Below are 21,669 nucleotides of genomic sequence, written 5' to 3'. Positions count from 1 at the left end.
ATGCTTTCCACAGATCGTACATTTTAGGTGCAATTTCTGCTGCAACCAAAGGTCCCATTGTCAATGACAAATAACTCTATATATGTGCAGTAGCAATTTCTATATGTTAATATCCCTTCCACTAAATAGGAACACTCTTAAAACACATCCTGCATGAAGACCAACCCACAGCCCTTTCTCTGATATGTACAAGGTATTTGGCACAAAATCAAAGGCCTGTCTTTGTAAATATTCCTCTCAGTCTCCTTACAAATTCATTCTTAATTCTGTTTTTGTTAGTGTTTGCTCCGCCAGTCTACAGGAAGTCCGTCTCCTTCACAGTGGACTGTTGAGCCGAAGACAGGACACCAGCGCCGTGTCTCCTCTCTAGTCACACAGAGGACAGGACCTCGCCCGACACCTCCTTCGCCCTCTTCCTTTCATTCCGCTCAGCCCTCTCCACATCCATGACGGTGAAGAGGGGCTCCTGGGCTGTGACCGAGTCGTTCCGGTGTTTGGTGGCAGTGAAAGGTGTCTTAATGAAGGCCTCGGAGTAATGTCTCTTCAGCTCTGGGTCTGGACAGAACAGGTAATGATACAGGGCTGCGGCCAGAGTCCCGCCCAGAGTTGGACCTACCCAGTACACCTAACACACGCACGCACGCGCACACGCACACACACGCACACACGCACGCACACAGGGGAGAAACAGAACATTACATCAAGACTTGAAGACAAACTGTGGTTTCATAGTTTTCATAGTAAAAATCTTTTGCCATAAATGAACTATAGGTCATTTGTGGAAGGACAGCTTGAGTTATTAGTTTTTTTAATAAAGTATCATTATTATTTTGAAATGCCACTTGCAGAGAACACTGTCTAGTTTAACCATTTAAATGTTGAGTGCATTGAATTTTATTAACCAAACTAGCTGAATCCAAACAGAATAAAATAAATACTTTAATATTTAATAATAAATCTTTTGCCAACATTTCTGTGGCCGTAATTACATATCCTTTGTTAAAAACAACCATATTTATTTTTACTTTTTTGCGTGACTCACAACCCAAATGCAAACCTGATGAACCTGCATAGACAAAAGGTTGTGACACAAAGCTAGTATCTGTGTCTGTTTATGTCACATCTGAAGGGGGCGGGGCTTATACTGGAAGTTATTAGTCATTGTTTGCTTTCATTTTCTGCATGAATTAGTTTTTTTCTGCTATTTATACTCCTCATAAATATATACATACAGCTTCCAAAAAACAGAGGAACTGTTTAACTGAAGAAGACATGAGACAACAGCCAATCACATTCAACGACAATCTACCATGTGATAATCAGCTGAAGAGCGTTCTGTAACTCCCTGTAGTGTCGTTACAATGAGACCTTAGAAGTTGGATTGTAGTTTCTGTGCATGGAAAATAAACAATCTTTCCATAGCTATTGATGCTAACATCTATTTAACAGCACTGATCGATAATAAGAGCTAACAGAGTGTGTAGTTACCCAGTGGTTTTCCCAGCACCATGTGACCATGGCTGGGCCAAACGTTCGGGCAGGGTTCATACTGGCTCCAGTGTAGGGAATCTGAGGAATAAATCTCACATCATACCGTCTCATGATCACATAAGCAGGAAGAAGCAGGACACTGAGACGTTCGTAAATATATAGAGGGTTGCAACATCTCCACACTACATGAAAAGCATACGTTATTTGTAAGTGCCTTCCATGTCATCCAACAGGCACTTCATGGTCTGACAGATGGATCAGCAAGATTACATCATGTGTCATTACAAACCACTGCTCACTGATCTAATAACGTTTCACTTCGCAATGGTTTAGAAGAAGAGGACAGTCACTCTATATTGTTCAACTGAAAGACTTGTTCTTTTTATGGCAAACCCCAAAAAAAGGCAATCTGTCAACTTTTCAGCACATTTGAATACTGCTTCTGATTCATCATATTGGTCCAGTTCGATTGGAGAAATGAGTTTGGCCATCGCTTCATACATTTTTCTTGACTCAAAGTCAAAGAGATATCTTTTAAAATGTGTCATATGTTTTCCAAACAGTAACTATTCACAGAAACTAAAGAAAGCCATGCAATAATGTAACACTGATGCTGTTATCTGTACATTTATTTGGAATTATTTCTCTCAATGTTATTTAATTCACTTATAGTTATTTTGACAAAAGCTAATGTTCACAAATCAAAATGTACAAGCAGAAAGCCCAGCTGTTCCGTGCGGACTGTCTGCATCAAATATTACACTTAATCTATAAAGCGGACTGCATTCATAAACAAGCTGTTTAAACACATTTCATTATTTTCCTCCTCTATTACCACATTAGTCTCATATTTCAGGTCGTTCTGTTCTTCTGGTATTTCAGTGCACAATTTTTAAATAACTTACAAAATAACAGAAGAGGCCCGAGATGCCGTCATACATGTGATTGCTGTGTGAGAGCAGAATCCATCTGACACTGAGCCCCGTTGTCTGTGCGGGTTATCATCTCTTTCTGTTCATCTGCTTCAGTGCTGTGTACTTACAGCGAACAGGTGACCGACACACACAGAGAGGCCGATAGCCAGAGCAGACGAGCCCTTCAGGTCATTACGTTGGTGGTTACAGGTAGCGCACACAGTGAAGACCAGCTGGAAGGTGATGAAGAGTTCTACAACCAGCGCGTTTCCCACGGAGATGCTCCTATTTACCTGTAAATACCAAACATACAAATAAATACATCATCAGATATGAACACCCCTTTGACACATTGTATTAATCTCTGTATCTGGATATAATAGATGCAGAGGTTGAAGTTGATGTTGTAATAGTCATAAATGTCATGTGTTATGTTTAGTAATTATTCAATTCAATTGTAAAGTTATATATACCTGTTGCATTTTATTAGTTTCGTAACTTTTTTTGTCTATAGTTCATCTATTTATACAACTCTTTATTATATTATATTCCTTTATCAGCTACATTTCAACAACACCGTCTTTATTCATTTATCATTGAGGTCAGGTTAACAGACTTTGCCGGTGTTTTGCATGGTAAGTGTTTGCTTAGAACTAATTCCATTAATAGTACAATCAAATAATTTGGGAAAAACCAGACCGGTTGAGGAGACTGAGATGTTTTTGGGAGGGGGGCTTAAAGAGACAGGCGCTAAAATGGAGCGAGGGTGAGTACAGGTTTATTCAGACAGACGGTATGATGAACAATAAAGAGTTTTTTGAACATTACAGCATGTAAACATGTTCTAGTAGAAATCCAACATACAAGTATGAACCTGAAAAGGAGCAGGGTATATCCCCTTTAACTGGAGAAATATTATGCTGTTATGATAAGTAGGATAGTAAATATCTGCTGTCTGAGAGGAATGGCTGCGGTGCCAACATTACTGTGAAATAACAGTGAACTGCTGGTAATGACTTGAAAAGAAGACGAACTGTGGTGACCCCCATGCCACCCCTGACAGAGGCCGGGGTGATGCCGTACAGAATGGCGGCCCCCACTATGGCTCCCACACACTGGGCCAGCAGGTAGAAGACGCCTTTAGTCAGACTGAGCTTCCTGGTCACCACCATGGCTGCCGTGACCGCAGGGTTGACATGAGCGCCGCTGATGTGGCTGAAGCACTGCACCATGGTGGCAATGCTCAGGCCGAAGCAGAGCGAGATGCGCACCAGGTCAGCGGGACGGGGATCCTTCTCGACGGCCCCCCAGTTGATGGTTGAGCCGAGGCTGAGCAGGACAAAGAGCAGCATGGCGAAGAACTCGGCCCCCACACAGCGCCAGAACTCCTGAGTCCAGATGCCCTTGAAGGCAGACATGGCTTTGTCTCGAGAGCAGCAAGATGGAGGCCATAAGTGACAGTGTGGTATACGGCAGGGGAAGCAACACCTCCTGGAAGAGAGGACAAGAGGGACAACCGTCAATAGAGGACAAAAGAAGGTACTGGGGCTTAACCCCCTAAATGGAAAAATAGCGATAATCAGAACACATAAAGTCACAAATAAGCAATGAGTTTGGTACATACTGTAGATACAAACATACGAGCCTATCACTTGTTATATTGGATCACAGAACAGATTAGAAAAGAGCCTTCTTCAAAATGTGTCTGTTTTGATGTGAGCCAAACAAGTGAGATGCTAGTATTTGAATCCAGCTCTGAACATATTCAAATAAACATAAAAACAGCCTTTAAGGTAAATGTAACATTAATTATCACTAAGCTGATTGACCTATATTCTCATTTATTTAAATAGTTTGCCACTATCACACCATTGTAATATCACAACAGTGCAAAAGGTTTATAAGTTTACAACAAGACACAGGAACGTCACCAGAGCACATGGTTTCATTATAGTGTATATAGATTATAGTGTATGTAGATTATAGTGTATATAGATAATAGTGTATGTAGATTATAGTGTATATAGTGTATATAGATTATAGTGTATTATAGTGTATATAGATTATAGTGTATTATAGTGTATATAGATAATAGTGTATATAGATTATAGCGTATTATAGTGTATATAGATTATAGTGTATATAGATTATAGCGTATTATAGTGTATATAGATTATAGTGTATTATAGTGTATATAGATTATAGTGTATATAGATTATAGCGTATTATAGTGTATATAGATTATAGTGTATATAGATTATAGCGTATTATAGTGTATATAGATTATAGTGTATATAGATTATAGTGTATATAGATTATAGCGTATTATAGTGTATATAGATTATAGTGTATATAGATTATAGCATATTATAGTGTATATAGATTATAGTGTATTATAGTGTATATAGATTATAGTGTATATAGATTATAGCGTATTATAGTGTATATAGATTATAGTGTATATAGATTATAGCGTATTATAGTGTATATAGATTATAGTGTATGTAGATTATAGTGTATATAGATTATAGCGTATTATAGTGTATATAGATTATAGCGTATTATAGTGTATATAGATTATAGTGTATATAGATTATAGCGTATTATAGTGTATATAGATTATAGCGTATTATAGTGTATATAGATTATAGCGTATTATAGTGTATATAGATTATAGTGTATATAGATTATAGCGTATTATAGTGTATATAGATTATAGCGTATTATAGTGTATATAGATTATAGTGTATATAGATTATAGTGTATTATAGTGTATATAGATTATAGCGTATTATAGTGTATATAGATTATAGCGTATTATAGTGTATATAGATTATAGCGTATTATAGTGTATATAGATTAGTGTATATAGATTATAGCGTATTATAGTGTATATAGATTATAGCGTATTATAGTGTATATAGATTATAGTGTATATAGATTATAGCGTATTATAGTGTATATAGATTATAGTGTATTATTGTCACGATCAGGCTTTGCCCTGTGTGTTCTGTGTCTTTGTTTCTTTCTGTAGCTCCTCACTCACCTAATCAGTTCATTCAGTGCACCTGCCAGTCACACTCACCTCATCAGCTCATTACTCTCACCTGCTCACTCTGCCTCCTTCACTATTTAAACCCCTGCCGCACACACACCTACTGCCAGATCATTGTTTGTTTTCCTCCCTACCCGCCCGTTTTGCTCGTCCTGTTCCCGGTTTTCCAGTCTGCCTGTTCTGCCTTTTCCTGCCGGATTTTCCCCCTCGTCTTTTGTCTTGTCCCTGGATTCCCTGTTTGTTTTTGGTTATCATTAAAACCTTTTTTCACTACACCTGACTGTCTGCGTTTGAGTCCTCATCATGCCCCGTGACAGAATGATCTGGCCAAAGATGGACTCAGCAGACCACGGTATGGAGTGTCGTCTCCCCGACTGGTACGAACAGTTCATGGGAACCCGTCTGGCCTTTGGAGAACCTTGGAGTGTCCAGAAGGCAGACCGTGACCTAATGGACATCCCGGTCAAACCTCGAAGGAGACAGAGGCAGAGGAAGGGCCAGACTCCCTCTCCCGCTGGGCCGCAGTTATCCCCCGCTCCCGCTGGGCCGCAGCCGACTCCAGCTCCCCGTGTCAGGTCGGCGGTTCGACCGACTCCAGCTCCCTGTGTCCGGTCGGCGATCCAGCCGACTCCAGCCGCCGCCTCGGAGCAGCGGCTATCCCCGGACCTGGCCGCCGCCGCCTCGGAGCAGCAGCTATCCCCGGACCTGGCCGCCTCGGAGCAGCAGCTATCCCCGGACCTGGCCGCCGCCGTCTCCGAACAGCAGCGACCTCCAGTCCCGGCCGCCGCCGTCTCCGAACCGCAGCGACCTCCAGTCCCGGCCGCCGCCGTCTCCGAACCGCAGCGACCTCCAGTCCTGGCCGCTGCCGCCTCCGCGCTGCAACGACCTCCAGCCCTTTACCCCGCTGGGTCATCAGTCTATCCCCCTGAGCCCCAGTCTATGGACTCCGGTTGCCCGGAGCCCCATCTCCGAGAGTCGGAGACCTGTTCCCCGTCTGATCTCCAGCCCCTGGAGACCTGTTCCCCGTCTGATCTCCAGCCCCTGGAGACCTGTTCCCCGTCTGATCTCCAGCCCCTGGAGACCTGTTCCCCGTCTGATCTCCAGCCCCTGGAGACCTGTTCCCCGTCTGATCTCCAGCCCCTGGAGACCTGTTCCCCGTCCGATCTCCAGCCCCTGGAGACCTGTTCCCCGTCTGATCTCCAGCCCCTGGAGACCTGTTCCCCGTCTGATCTCCAGCCCCTGGAGACCTGTTCACCGTCTGATCTCCCCAGCTCCGTCCTCCGGACCCTCAGTCTCCCCAGTCTGCCAGTCCGGCCGTCCCTCCTCCGGACCCCCTCCACCCACCCGGTTGTGGACTCTGACTCTCGGCTTCGGAGGAGTTATCATTAAAACCTTTTTTCGCTACACCTGACTGTCTGCGTTTGAGTCCTCATCATGCCCCGTGACAATTAGCGTATGTAGATTATAGCGTATGTAGATTATAGTGTTGTGAGGACCCCTCCCTTCCACCAGGGGTCTGTCCTGTTTCCAGGTTGTCTTTCAGGATGGTAATCTGCTGCTGATGAGCCACACTTGAGCCTGCTGGAAGTCTCAGCTATAAAGGCTGCGCCTCTTCTTTGCCTCTGGGCGCGCATCTCCTCTCTGCCTCCTGTTTGGACGACCTGGCTGTTTGTTTGTTTAGGTCTGTTAGTTGGTTAATTAAATAAATGTCTATTTATTACTTTTAACTCGTCTTGTCTCCCTCATGTTGCGGCCTTTTGAGCCGGGTCGTGACATATGGGGGCTCGTCTATTTCTGGTTGACCCGGTGTCTGCATTCACTTCAAATCAGTAGCAGCTGTAACCTGGTAGGCAGGTGCACCTCGTTTAAGTGAGTGAGATGTGCAATCTGGTTGTTTGGGAGACGTGGACGAGTTTAGTGAGTAGGCTGTTTTCCTGTTTGGTTATTGTAGCAGCTGTAGTGAACAGTGTTCCTGAGGCGTGTTTGTGTGAGCATGTGTTATGCTGGTGGTTTTTGCGGAACAGAGTTTAGGTGGTCCTGTATACACGGTGAGTAAATTGCTGCTGTTCTGTCCCTGTTAGGCTGAAGAGCGGACTCCCTTTGGGGGGGTTCTGTGGTGTGAAAGTGGTTAGAGCAGTTGTCTCGGGGGCACGTCCGAGGCTGCAGGTAGGCGGCCAGTTCCTGGTTGCTTTACTGGCCCTGCGGGTTTTAGTGCGTAAGTACCCACCACAAGTAGCACCTGAAGACTAGGGGGGAGCTTACTTAGTCTCTGGATAGGCAGTCAGAGGGACATGGAGGCAGTGATGTTAGCTGTGTAAGGGCTGCTCTTGCTGGGGTGTTAACTTCTGTTCCTGGTTTTATTGAGGGAAACTAGTTTCTGGTGTTTCCTGCTAACTGCATGTTTTGGTTTCTGGTTTTGTATTCTGGTGATCATGGTCATGTTCTGGACTCTGTAACAAGAGCATTGCACAGCCTGTTGGGTGTCTGGGTATTGGACCCAGTTACCTTGCAGGTGGAGCCTGAAGACTGCTGCTGCACAGTGTGCAGTAGGTATTCATGGTTCATAGGGTAAGCAAGTGGGTAATAAAAGGAGGGATGTGGTGAACAGGTTTTTGTGTTTGTGCGGTAACAGGCAAGTTGGTAACTTGGCCTGTTACCTTCAGGAACATAAGCGCTACAGCTCATGCCTTGATTGGGTGAGCTGAGTTGTAGTTGGGTTGCCTCTTTGCGCGTCTGTCAGAGGAACCTTTAGGCTACTACAGCTTAGCGCTTATGGTAGTTTAGTTTGGTGCTTTCTGTTAGCTGGCAATTATGACAATTCCAGTTCTGGGTGTTCACCACTCGTTCATGCAGCAGCTCATTGCATGAACTGGCCCTCGCAGGAAGCCCTGCTTCCCCTCATGTGCTTCACCATATCACTGTGTAATCTCTCTGGCCTTCCTTCCTTATCCACTCTCACTCTTAGATGCTTCTCCACATGTTGGAGTTGCTGGGTTGCAGGGTGGAGATTGGTTGGAGGGCTGGGGGGATGCACTTTTAATCTGGAATATGAAATCTGTAAATTTTGAATCTGTATGCAGTTTGTTGGTGTTCCTGGTGGGAACACTGTTTTTATGGAGGGGGGTGTGACGACCCCTCCCTTCCACCAGGGGTCTGTGTCCTGTTTCCAGGTTGTCTTTCAGGATGGTAATCTGCTGCTGATGAGCCACACCTGAGCCTGCTGGAAGTCTCAGCTATAAAGGCTGCACCTCTTCTTTGCCTCTGGGCGCGCATCTCCTCTCTGCCTCCTGTTTGGACGACCTGGCTGTTTGTTTGTTTGTTTGGTTTAGGTCTGTTAGTTGGTTCATTAAATAAATGTCTATTTCTTTTAACTCGTCTTGTCTCCCTCATGTTGCGGCCTTTTGAGCCAGGTTGTGACAGTGTATATAGATTAGTGTGTGTATATAGATTATAGTGGTTTCTTTGTCCCTTTGATTCAACTTGGAACGATGTTATACCATCAAAAGTCCAACAATGTCAATACAATAACCGTGTGGGCCCCTTTTTTCACGTTTGTAGCGCATGCATGGGAGCACAAACACAACGCTGGCCAAACTTTTAGTTTATTACCACACTTTGTTTTGCACGTGTATCATGTTTATCTTTCAGAATCATTTATTAATCGATGTACTTAATTCTCTATGTAAATAAGACTAATGAAATGATACTTATTATTAAGTCATAGCAGCAGCAGAGGTACTAGTGGTAGTAGTAGCAAGAGTAATAACAGCAGTAGTACCGTATCAATTCAATCAATGATTCCTCAGGAATGTTTGTGCTTAAATCTACAGCAACTCAGGGTCATTTATTACAAATAAATACACCTGAAGTCTTCACATCAATCAATGGCCTCAACATGAGAAAAGGCCTGAGCCTTTTAGTGGATCACAACAAACAAAACTATACTGCAGCTCCACATCTGCAAACCACACAGAAATCCATTTGATGGGATTGGAGCATTCTTTTTAAACCGAATTATTCTTCCTGAATTGTTGTTGCCAGTAGCCTATAGTAGCTGTGATAACAGCAGCAGCGTTATGATAGTAGCAGTGACTGGTGACTAGTTTACGATCAGTGGTTCTCTGTTTTGGATTTTCCTGGCTGCGTAAAGTCCAACACCACGCTGATTATTGACTGCGGTCATGTGGTCCGTCATCCACGGAACCTCGGTCACGTCAGGCGGCACTTGAAATGTAATGCTCGTCTATTCGAGGTGCTACGGTACGGGTGCTTGATAGCCCAAAAAGCCCCGAAATAGACATATTTCATCAATAATTTGTCCAATTTGATATAAGTCAACGTCATTTTGTACATTAAGTGAAATATAACAATAATAAAATCTGAAATTACACTGCTGTATAATCTTTAATTGAAAAAGGGCTCGAAAATTATAATATTACCTAATCATCTTTGATCTCTAAAAAAAACATTTCCTTCATTGGTTAGCTAAAATTTCCGTTGGAGATATGTTCATGATGACCCCATGTATCTCCATGTCAAATGTAATGTATTATTACTATACAGTTTTTGATAAAATTTGATAAAATTTGTAAAGTCAGCTCAAATGACATTTTGATATTTATAATTTCCCTATATTTGACATTTTATAAAAATTAATCCTTAAGAGGTTATGTCAATATTTCACTTGATTCTTGTTAATGACAACCCTCACTATGTACATGAATATTGTCATAAAATATTACTGTACAGTTTTTGAGAAAATTAAAGGCAAAGTCAACTCAAATTACATTTTGATATTCATCATTTCCCCATATTTGACATTTTATTAAAATTAATCCTTCAGAGGTTATGTCAATATTTCAATGGATTCTTGTTTATGACAACCCTATGTACATGAATATTGTCATAAAATATTACTGTACAGTTTTTGAGAAAATTAAAGGCAAAATCAGCTCAATTTACATTCATTTTCAGAATTTTCCTATATGACAGGTTATAAATACACATCCTTAAGAGATTACAAGAAACTTTCCTGCCAACAGAATTGCTGTCATACGTATATTGTGCAGTTAAGCCTTGATAAAGACATGGCAATGCTTTACTTGGACCATGACTTCGACAGTGTCGTTAGTATGATGAGGCTCTACAAATCTGTTGGACACGGAAGTGGTCTTGCAAAGAGACTAAAGGAGCTATTTAGTGAAAATAGCAAGTGGATGATGTCCTGGGTACTGCCTAGGAATATGGGCTGTGGCCAATTTAAAATCCTGGACATTTTTTGAAAGACACAGTGTTAACTCTTGTGTTTATGGTTACAGCAGCTTCAAGTGTGTTTGTAGTTTAATGTACTTAAGCATTTAGAAGAAAAGTGTTTCTTAGACTATCTGTGGCTAGCTGTCTTTTTTTGTGAATGCTGGTAAAGTTCTTGCCACTATGGCTTCTTCATGAGTAGATTTTGTTAGTTAGAACTGAATTGTTTGTATGTTTGAAAATTGTTGTATTGTTAAGCTATATGCTGTGCTTGCTTTTTACCTGATGGCTTATTTAAAAATTAGTCACTTAAGCACGATGTCACGACCCGGCTCAAAAGGCCACAACATGAGGTAGACAAGACGAGTATAAAAGTAATCAAATAGACATTAATTTAAGAACAAATAACTGAACTAAACAGCCAGCCAGCCAGCCAGCCCCTCCACACAGGAGTCAGAGAGGAGAGACCCTCAGCCAAAGAAGAGTCTTTATAGCTGGGACCTACAGCAGGCCCAGGTGAGCCTAATCATGATTGCATAAAGATAGAGCTATGTGTTTGTGTTTTGTGTGTGTGTCTGCATGTAGGCATGAGTGTGTCACTGTCCTGACATTTGTGTGTACCCTTTGATGTTTGTGTTACAACAATCTTTTTTACAAAATGGTAAATGTATTACCCTTAGAATGTTTTTTTAAATGCGGGTTTTATTGCATGATCAAGTGAAACTGTATTCAATTTTTTACAATTTTCACAAGACAAAATTAAGTAAATGTAAAAATGTTACTTATGTGCACTAGTCAACACATATCTACTCGATACAACCGTTACATCCAGAACGTCACGAATCCAACCATCCCAAAAAACCTGTCAACACAAACAATATTACGAAGATACGATAAGATTAAGCCTAAATAGGAAAGAAAGGTTTCTTTTTAAGCAAGGCAGTTTTCTCTATATTATAAATGCTCAAAACAATCCGAACCACAGCGTTTCGTGCCGTTTTGCCGCAAACGTACCTTCCCAGCTCCAGTGCGTTTTTACGCGTGTACTCACCTCAGGCGCTCCAGAGCCCTGCCGCTCTCCGTCATGACTCCGTCAGCCTGCTGGGCGCTTCTGTCTTTTATAGAGCGGAGTTTGTGCCCGTTGGGGGTTCATCCGGGCGGTCTGACCGGGATTGAACCGGATGAGAGGAGAGAGGAACCATCAGACAAATGGAATGACCAGGGAGTAACGCAGTTCATGGATTATATTTAGAGTAATATGATCACATGGGTTGAATGCTTTTAATGTCGGGGCCCAAATTGTGTGGTAGTTCTATATTGAACAATAACAAGTTTAAGTCGAATATCTGAAAATCCTAATTTAATTCTACTCATTTTGGACATTGAACAAAACAAGAAAGCTTTACGCACCATCACGTTTTTGGCTATAGAGAATTTTCATAAAAGAGATCTTTGCAGCACCACAAAGAACGAGTTATGAAGAATAATTCGCTGAGTTATTATCGAATTTTTTGAAAGTCATTCTCAGTTTTCAGTATCATTGTTTGACCCTTTTTGAATGTGTTTCCCCATTGAGCTGTGTGCGTTTGCGCCCATTTAAGGTGTTACAAAGTAGCTCAGGCCATAGATGCTGTGGTGTTTGGCACTGGAACTTGTCCCTATAGAAGCATTCAATAAATAAATGAGTGGATGTAAGAGATGTTCAGTATGGCTTGCCTGTAATGTCAGATTTTTGTGTGACTTAGTGAATGCCTCTGGCCTCAAGGCTCCAGAGCAAACACTCTTCTGGCAAATATTGTACTAGAAGTTTTTTTGTTATTACACTAGAATAAATTAAGTTATCGCTCTATAAATGTCTTATTACACTAGAATTAATGTAGTTATTGTACTAGAATAAATGTCTTATTACACGAGAATTAATGTAGTTATTGCATTATAATTAATGTAGTTATTGCATTGTAATAAATGTAGTTATTGCACTAGAATAATGTAGTTATTGCACCAGAATAAATGTAGTTATTGCATTATAATAAATGTAGTTATTGCACTAGAATAAATGTAGTTATTGCACTAGAATAAATGTAGTTATTGCACTAGAATAAATGTCTTATTACACGAGAATTAATGTAGTTATTGCATTATAATTAATGTAGTTATTGCATTGTAATAAATGTAGTTATTGCACTAGAATAAATGTAGTTATTGCACTAGAATAAATGTAGTTATTGCACTAGAATAAATGTAGTTATTGCATTATAATAAATGTAGTTATTGCACTAGAATAAATGTAGTTATTGTACTAGAACAAATGTAGTTATTGCACTAGAATAAATGTAGTTATTGCACTAGAATAAATGTAGTTATTGCACTAGAATAAATGTAGTTATTGCATTATAATAAATGTAGTTATTGCACTAGAACAAATGTAGTTATTGCACTAGAATAAATGTAGTTATTGCACTAGAAGAAATGTAGTTATTGCATTATAATAAATGTAGTTATTGCACTAGAATAAATGTAGTTATTGCACTAGAATAAATGTAGTTATTGCATTATAATAAATGTAGTTATTGTACTAGAATAAATGTAGTTATTGCATTATAATACATGTAGTTATTGTACTATAAAGTAAGTAAAGGGCAGACTTCTATAAGCTGTTAGAGAGCAAACAGTAGTTCACAGCCTTATTTAGGATGAAAAAAATACATTTGGGCAAAATAGATCTGTAGATTATTATGCGTCATTCAGTCTACAAGAATTTAGGTGTCATGTTTGACTCATTTCTGAAGTTTTCTGTGCATGTAACGACACTTGCGCAATTATGTTTTATTTACATTTAAGATCAATTTTATCTTCATTGAAAGTGCTGAGAAATAATCCATGCTTTTATGCATGAGTTATATTCTATATTCAGTTTCTCAACTGAGTTTTTGCATTTTTTTGTTGTTGTTTTTGTTTAATAAATTCCATTTCGATGTTCATATGTTTGTTACCATCATTGAATACTTTTATTGTGAAGTTTTTTTCAACTTTTGTTTTGAAAAGTGCCATTGAAAAAAACCCTTGCTTACTTACTTACATGTGGAGCCAGTGAGGTGAGAGCCATCATAGAGTACACATCCCATAATGCAGTGTGAACGCAGAGCCGCTCTAATAACCGCACAGAGCATCCAGCCAGAACTGCATGTAAACAGTTATGATAAGATCACAAACCACTACACACAACAGATCCATGTTGTCAGTGCTATTGTTTTGTGGAGGAGCATCCACCCCCCCACATCACTCCCAATCCTACTGGATAAATAAATACTGATGCGCTGCTGAAACACAAGGCTGCCAGTGTTTATGCTTCTTCATGCGAGCTGACAGAGCAGCCCTCCCTCCTGTCACATTATACAGTCAGCCCACAGCACACACACACACATCATCCTTTCTCTTATATAAGTATTACACAATATCAGTTAACAACCATGCAGAACTGGAAGAAATGTGTGAGTGAGAACAAAAACGTATAAATAAATAAAAAAGCTTGGGGACAGCAGCGGAGCGCTTCTCCAGTGAGAAACCAGTTCTTTCGTCCAAAACATTCCACCGTTGACCTATATGACTTTTTTGACAAGGTTATAAAAAGTATGACATTCTGTAATATTTGGTTTTAAGAATTAAAAATGGACTGGACTTGTATTTCTCTTTTCTAGTCTTCCGACCACTCAAAGCGCTTTAACACTACATGTCATCATTCACCCATTCACCCACTGATGACAGGGCTACCATGGTACCATGTTTAACGTTCACACACATTCACACACCGTAGGCACAGCTAGATAAGTGTCCTGCCCAAGGACACATCGACATGTGACTAGCGAACCGCCGATCTTTTGATTGGAGAACGACCCTGCTCTCCACTTAGCCATAATGTCGTGTGATAATGACCCAAAAAACCTTTAAAAGTGTCGAAACATAGATGGCCAGTGAAGTAAACATGAAGGAAATCTCTGTTGATGAACTACAGAAAGAAAAATATGCCAAGAACACAATTCAAAAGGATTCTTTTCTTACATTATTCTTTATAGCTGTTATTCAGCCAATAAGCACGAGGAGCACTGGACCACCAGGCCCTGATGGCGGATGAAACAAGTACAGTCCCATATTGTTCCATTGACTCCTCAGAGATGGCTATCTGTATTTTAGGCCAGCCCGTCTCAGCCCTTGGGCTGGTCCAGGAGCAGCAATGTCAACTGTCACTTGTATTGCTTGTGTCTTGTGGTCATTCTTCTGTTTGTATTTGCAGCAAAGATGATGTGAGAAGCCATGTGTGCTGATAAGATACAGGTCAGACCATGACCGGTGGCAACACGCTGTGTGTGGTGGAAGGGCATTGTAAGGACTCCTGTAAGCACTCCTGGTAGTTAGTAAATGCCTTGAACAAGTGGAGAGGATGCAGTGGGATAGTTGAATTAGAGTTGGGGTAAAGACGGGTTTCACACAACAACTTTGAGCCAATTGCCTCATTGATTGCTGCTTGTTTTTTTTTGTGATCAAATTTGTATTGATTTTCAAGATATGCATTAAAAATCAACCATAAGTTGCAATGAATACACATATGTACATATATACACACACACACACACACACACACACACACACACACACAGTATATGCATATATATATATGCATAGGCACACATACCTACATATACATACACCTACTAATAATTGTAAATAAATGCGAAAAATACAAATAAATCCCGCCCCCCCTCCCACAATTGGCGACACCCACCCCTAGTCTACATCTCCATATAATATGTTTGGGAATATATTATCATATAATTAATTACATAAATTACAGAAATACATAGCTTGCTGCTTGTTCTCGAGTTTGAATGAGGCGTGTCTTGCAGCCCATTGGTTGGGTGTTGCAGACACACCTGGTGGAGATCTGAATGCACACTTCTGCTTGTTCCATTAATGACTTTGGCAGACTTGTGATGAGGCTGCCCCTCGTTCTGAGGTGTGCTCACAACACGAGGACCTTGTTTAATGTAAACGGCGGTGAATGTTGTCTCCTGACTGCAGCCAACACAAATGTGTTTGCATCCAAAGTTCAATGTTCTTTATTTGTCACATGTCACAACAACTTCCAGTGAAGCCGCCGATGGAAATTGCATTCCTTGTTCTCAGGCTTCCTCCATCAATGACCAACATGTATCAAAAGAAAACTGTCCAAGTACAAATGAGGATCTAAGACATAAATAACAAATAACAATAATATATCAAATATAAAATCAACATATCCTCATGCATATGATATCATAGGAGAAAGTAAGATAAAAGAAAATGTACAAACTGATTTTTTTGTGGATATCTAGGAATTACAGCGTACTGATTTCCGTAGCTATGACGGCTATAGCAGAACAACCTCGTAAAATGAGTTATGATAAATGGATTAATAGAATAGTAGTGTAAAATAAAGTAGCGATAACACAAGTAAACTGCAATATAGACAAACAGGGTGTGCAGCAATGTAGTAATTCACAGGAAGTAATATGTAATACACTGTATATGTAAGCCGGTAGTGACAATAGATAGTTAAACATGCAGGTTAAATCTGAGTAAAACGTTTGAATTGACCGGAAAACAGGGAAAACCTGTAAAAAACAAGAATGATTTGTGTACTTCCTAGAAAGAGATATTGAAGCTGGTCCATTTATTTCACAGTTAAGAGACAACATAATGACACCAACATTACGATTGCCAATGAATGGACTTTGGTGTAATTTTGGTCTGCATCTGTGTTTCCTGGTTTGGTCTAGGCTCCTCATTTCCAAGTAAGTGATATTTTAATGCTTCATGTTGCTTTGCTTCCAGTTTATGTGGCAGAACTTGACTGGTCTGCAGAGAGCCCTGACCCCGTCAACCCACACGTTCTCAAATACCAGCACTACAAACTATGGCACTCTAGGATCCAGCTTCAGTTTTGGACGTGTCAGGGCAGCGTGTCAGTTTTGGCTTGTTAGTGTTTTTTCAAAATAAACTTCTGAAAAAGTAAGGTAAATGAAGTCCAGTTGATTTGGTTTTACAGGGCATGAACAACTGTCCTTAAAGTCCTATGTTTGTTTGAAACTACATGTGAAAATGTGAAACTACACATTACGCCATTGTGGTTGACAGAGACATGAAATGTACTGTGTGTCCATGATATGGAATTGGCTTCACGGTAGCGTGCAGACACTTTGTCAAAGACAGGAGTGAAAATGAAATGTGGTATCTCTTCCATGAGCACTCTTTGGATAAAGGCTCATTCTTGCCTTAAACGCACACCCCAAAGACTTGTCAGAGGGGCAATTTGTTCAGAAATGAAGCATGGCACTGTCCCGTTAGCGCACAGCAGTGGCGGGCCGTGCATTTTATACCTGGGCCTTCACTGCTGTCCTGCAGCTGAAATATCACCTTATGACCACATGATGGCGCCGCAGCTATTATTAATTTCTAAGGCTGCAACTATGTACGTATTTGTATTAAACCGTTCGGTACGAGGCTTACAACACGTTTGAATAATGCTTGAGCATTTAGAAAACGGAGGCACTTAAATACAGGAATAGACGATGTTTTCTGTGTTCATGTAGGACAGTGGTTCTCAGCTGGTCTGGCTGTGGGACCCACCATCATCCCTTAATGACATGCCACGGCCCATTAGTCTCTTTAGGAGACAGTTTTATGATTTTACTTTCACAACTTAAACATTGAACGTACTGCTGTGTCTCTCCTCCTCTCAGTCCCCTGTGTCATGGTGTGTGGTACATCTCAGTCGTGTCACAATGCCCATATTTGATTGGCTGAGCTGCATCACGTGATGTGATTCACTACCTGACTAAGCCTCTGCTGTTAAGTTTCGGTTCACAATAGTCACGTGCTCGCCCACTGACCAATCACAGCACACTCTGCACCTCGCGGCAGAGCTGCACATGGACACTGAGCAGCATGTAATGATGACGTAGCTATAGGCCGGCTAGCAGGCGCCGACACATCAAAGAATACGCTCAACATGTCAAACTAAAGATCTGATTGGTTGAACACTATGACAATCAACAATATCGTCCCCATTCACTTAAAGTGCACATGGATTCACTTGTGAGTCTGCAGGCCTCGGGCCTCTGTTCTTACCTAGAGACACAGAGGTGAGATCTGATTGGATAAAAGCTCTACTTAAAACAAGCTGCACTGGAAGCAGAGCAACTGAGGAAGACAGTAGCTGTGCAATGAGAACATAAGATAATGGGGAAAATATTTTTATAAATTACAATACATGTAGTGTATTTAAGAAACATTATTAAATTATAAAATAGCTATAACTTTGTGATTCTGTTTAGGCCAGCAGAGAAGGCCTTGCTGGCCCTGACGGCCCACCACTGGCGCACAGATATGTTCTATTTAATTAATAATCAGTTCATTTTTTATAATAATGCCACATCTAGCGTCCTGGACTCATCACAAGAAAGCCAACGTTTAGGTGGATCAGAAATGAATGAGAAGACTGAACAGTCTCGGTCAGCTGTGCTCCAGCTTATTTCCTAAAGGTTCTTCCCTGTGTGTCTCTCCCTGTCTGTGTCAGTGTGTGTGTGTGTTGACCTGGTCCTCCTGGCTCCCGGCTCTGCTCATCATATACACCTGTCTGCAATCAGCTAATCAGCGGCTGCTTCTCATCAGCACGCCTGCTCATCAATCGAGATCATTATCTCACCTACCACGCTCAGACCAGCACTAATTCTGGTCCGTTTCCATGTACAACCTCACCCTGTGCATCACTCCCCCTCGTCCATCCTGGCCTCACAGCCAACCTTCTTAACACTTCTCCAACCTCTATTCAATACAATACAATTTATTTTTGTAGAGCCCAAAATCACAAATTAGCCTCAGAATGCTTTACAATCTGTACACATGCGACATCCTCTTGTCCCGAGACCCTCACATCAGAACAGGAAATACTCCCCCAGAAACCCTTTAACGGGGAGAAAAGAGGGAGAGACCTGTGGGAGAGCAACAGAGGAGGGATCCCTCTCCCAGGATGGCCATAAGTGCAATAGATGTCATGTGTACAGAATGAACAACATAACAGAGTTACAACACATTCAATGCATATGACAGAACCACGGCAGGAGGCAAGACCAGGTCCAGGTATAACCAGGATCCACGGAAACCTGTGAGGTGAGAAAGCACAAAGACTCTGGTGAAGAAGCAAAGTTAGTAATGAGCCATGAATTCATACAGAAGGAGATGAAGAAGAGGAGAGAGGAGCTCAATGTCACGGGGTGTGGTGGAGGACTCAAATGCAGACAAGACCAGAAGTACAGGAACACACAGGGAATCCACGGACTAGACAAGAGACGTGGGGGGGAAATCCAGTAGGACGAGGCAGGGCAGGCAGACGGGGAAACCGGGAAAAGGACGAGCCAAACGGGCAGGTAGACATGACAATGATCTGGCAAAGAGTGACTGAGAGGCAGAGGTTTAAATATTGGCTGGATAGAGGCAGGTGAGGGGAGTTACAGTGGGTACGGAAAGTATTCAGACCCCTTTAAATTTTTCACTCTTTGTTTCATTGCAGCCATTTGCTAAAATCAAAAAAGTTCATTTTATTTCTCATTAATGTACACTCAGCACCCCATCTTGACAGAAAAAAACAGAAATGTAGAAATTTTTGCAAATTTATTAAAAAAGAAAAACTGAAATATCACATGGTCATAAGTATTCAGACCCTTTGCTGTGACACTCATATTTAACTCACATGCTGTCCATTTCTTCTGATCCTCCTTGAGATGGTTCTACTCCTTCATTGGAGTCCAGCTGTGTTTAATTAAACTGATTGGACTTGATTAGGAAAGGCACACACCTGTCTATATAAGACCTTACAGCTCACAGTGCATGTCAGAGCAAATGAGAATCATGAGGTCGAAGGAACTGCCCAAGGAGCTCAGAGACAGAATTGTGGCAAGGCACAGATCTGGCCAAGGTTACAAAAGAATTTCTGCAGCACTCAAGGTTCCTAAGAGCACAGTGGCGTCCATAATCCTTAAATGGAAGAAGTTTGGGACGACCAGAACTCTTCCTAGACCTGGCCGTCCAGCCAAACTGAGCAATCGTGGAAGAAGAGCCTTGGTGAGAGAGGTAAAGAAGAACCCAAAGATCACTGTGGCTGAGCTCCAGAGATGCAGTAGGGAGATGGGAGAAAGTTCCACAAAGTCAACTATCACTGCAGCCCTCCACCAGTCGGGGCTTTATGGCAGAGTGGCCCGACGGAAGCCTCTCCTCAGTGCAAGACATATGAAAGCCCGCATAGAGTTTGCCAAAAAACACATGAAGGACTCCCAGACTATGAGAAATAAGATTCTCTGGTCTGATGAGACCAAGATTGAACTTTTTGGAGTTAATTCTAAGCGGTATGTGTGGAGAAAACCAGGCACTGCTCATCACCTGCCCAATACAATCCCAACAGTGAAACATGGTGGTGGCAGCATCATGCTATGGGGGTGTTTTTCAGCTGCAGGGACAGGACGACTGGTTGCAATTGAAGGAAAGATGAATGCGGCCAAGTACAGAGATATCCTGGAAGAAAACCTCTTCCAGAGTGCTCTGGACCTCAGACTGGGCCGAAGGTTCACCTTCCAACAAGACAATGACCCTAAGCACACAGCTAAAATAACAAAGGAGTGGCTTCGGAACAACTCTGTGACCATTCTTGACTGGCCCAGCCAGAGCCCTGACCTAAACCCAAATGAGCATCTCTGGAGAGACCTGAAAATGGCTGTCCACCAATGTTCACCATCCAACCTGACGGAACTGGAGAGGATCTGCAAGGAAGAATGGCAGAGGATCCCCAAATCCAGGTGTGAAAAACTTGTTGCATCATTCCCAAGAAGACTCATGGCTGTACTAGCTCAAAAGGGTGCTTCTACTCAATACTGAGCAAAGGGTCTGAATACTTAGTTTTTCTGTTTTAATAAATTTGCAAAAATTTCTACATTTCTGTTTTTTTCTGTCAAGATGGGGTGCTGAGTGTACATTAATGAGAAATAAAATGAACTTTTTTGATTTTAGCAAATGGCAATGAAACAAAGAGTGAAAAATTTAAAGGGGTCTGAATACTTTCCGTACCCACTGTAGGTTGATGATGAGGGAGGCTGACAGGTGCACTGAATGAGCTGATAGGTGAGTGACAAATAAAGAGACAGGAGAGAAGGGGCAGAGCCTAACTATAAACCTGAGCCAGCCCGAACTATAAACCTGAGCCAGCCCGAACTATAAACCTGAGCCAGCCGCAACTATAAACCTGAGCCAGTCTTAACCATAAACCTGAGCCAGTCTTAACTATAAACCTGAGCCAGTCCTAACTATAAACCTGAACCAGCCCTGACTATAAACCTGAGCCAGTCCTAACTGTAAACCTGAGCCAGCCCGAACTATAAACCTGAGCCAGCCCCAACTATAAACCTGAACCAGCCCTAACTGTAAACCTGAGCCAGCCCGAACTATAAACCTGAACCAGCCCTAACTATAAACCTGAGCCAGCCCGAACTATAAACCTGAGCCAGTCCTAACTATAAACCTGAGCTAGCCCTAACTATAAACCTGAGCCAGCCCTAACTATAAACCTGAGCCAGTCCTAACTATAAACCTGAGCCAGCCCTAACTATAAACCTGAGCCAGTCCTAACTATAAACCTGAGCTAGCCCTAACTATAAACCTGAGCCAGCTCTAACTATGAACCTGAACCAGCCCTAACTATAAACCTGAGCCAGTCCTAACTATAAACCTGAGCTAGCCCTAATTATAAACCTGAGCCAGCTCTAACTATGAACCTGAACCAGCCCTAACTATAAGCACTATCAAAGAGGAACGTCTTAAGCCTACTCTTACATGTGGTGAGTGTGTCTGCCCGCCTGGACTGAAGCTGGAAGCTGG

At 41.7% G+C, this 21,669-nt stretch overlaps 1 protein-coding gene across 1 annotated transcript; it reads right to left on the bottom strand.

Annotated features, from left to right (window-relative positions):
- Window positions 1-370: 370 nt before the first annotated feature.
- Window positions 371-11,796, bottom strand: LOC142935107 (aquaporin-4-like). Its single transcript, XM_076079238.1, has 5 exons — window positions 11,762-11,796; window positions 3,440-3,896; window positions 2,534-2,698; window positions 1,489-1,569; window positions 371-625 (listed from the first exon to the last, which is right to left on the bottom strand). Exons 1-5 carry the CDS (start codon window positions 11,794-11,796, stop codon window positions 371-373), a joined length of 993 nt encoding a protein of 330 aa, XP_075935353.1.
- Window positions 11,797-21,669: the final 9,873 nt, after the last annotated feature.

This window comes from Anarhichas minor, unplaced genomic scaffold (assembly GCF_050575085.1).
Source record: "Anarhichas minor isolate MPS153535 unplaced genomic scaffold, ASM5057508v1 ptg000071l, whole genome shotgun sequence".
In the NCBI taxonomy this organism is placed as follows: Eukaryota; Metazoa; Chordata; class Actinopteri; order Perciformes; family Anarhichadidae; genus Anarhichas; species Anarhichas minor.
Note: the sequence above shows the minus strand (reverse complement) of the source record. Positions and strands in the feature narration are given on the sequence as shown.

What these genes read in the sequence shown, in the direction of transcription:
- LOC142935107 (XM_076079238.1), bottom strand. Translation starts at nt 11,796, where the DNA reads ATGACGGAGAGCGGCAGGGCTCTGGAGCGCCTGAG. An exon ending in GTGGCATGGGGGTCACCACA is followed by an intron (nt 2,699 to 3,439) that starts GTTCGTCTTCTT and finishes TGGTATTTACAG; the next exon opens with GTAAATAGGAGCATCTCCGT. An exon ending in GTGTCGGTCACCTGTTCGCT is followed by an intron (nt 1,570 to 2,533) that starts GTAAGTACACAG and finishes TTTATTCCTCAG; the next exon opens with ATTCCCTACACTGGAGCCAG.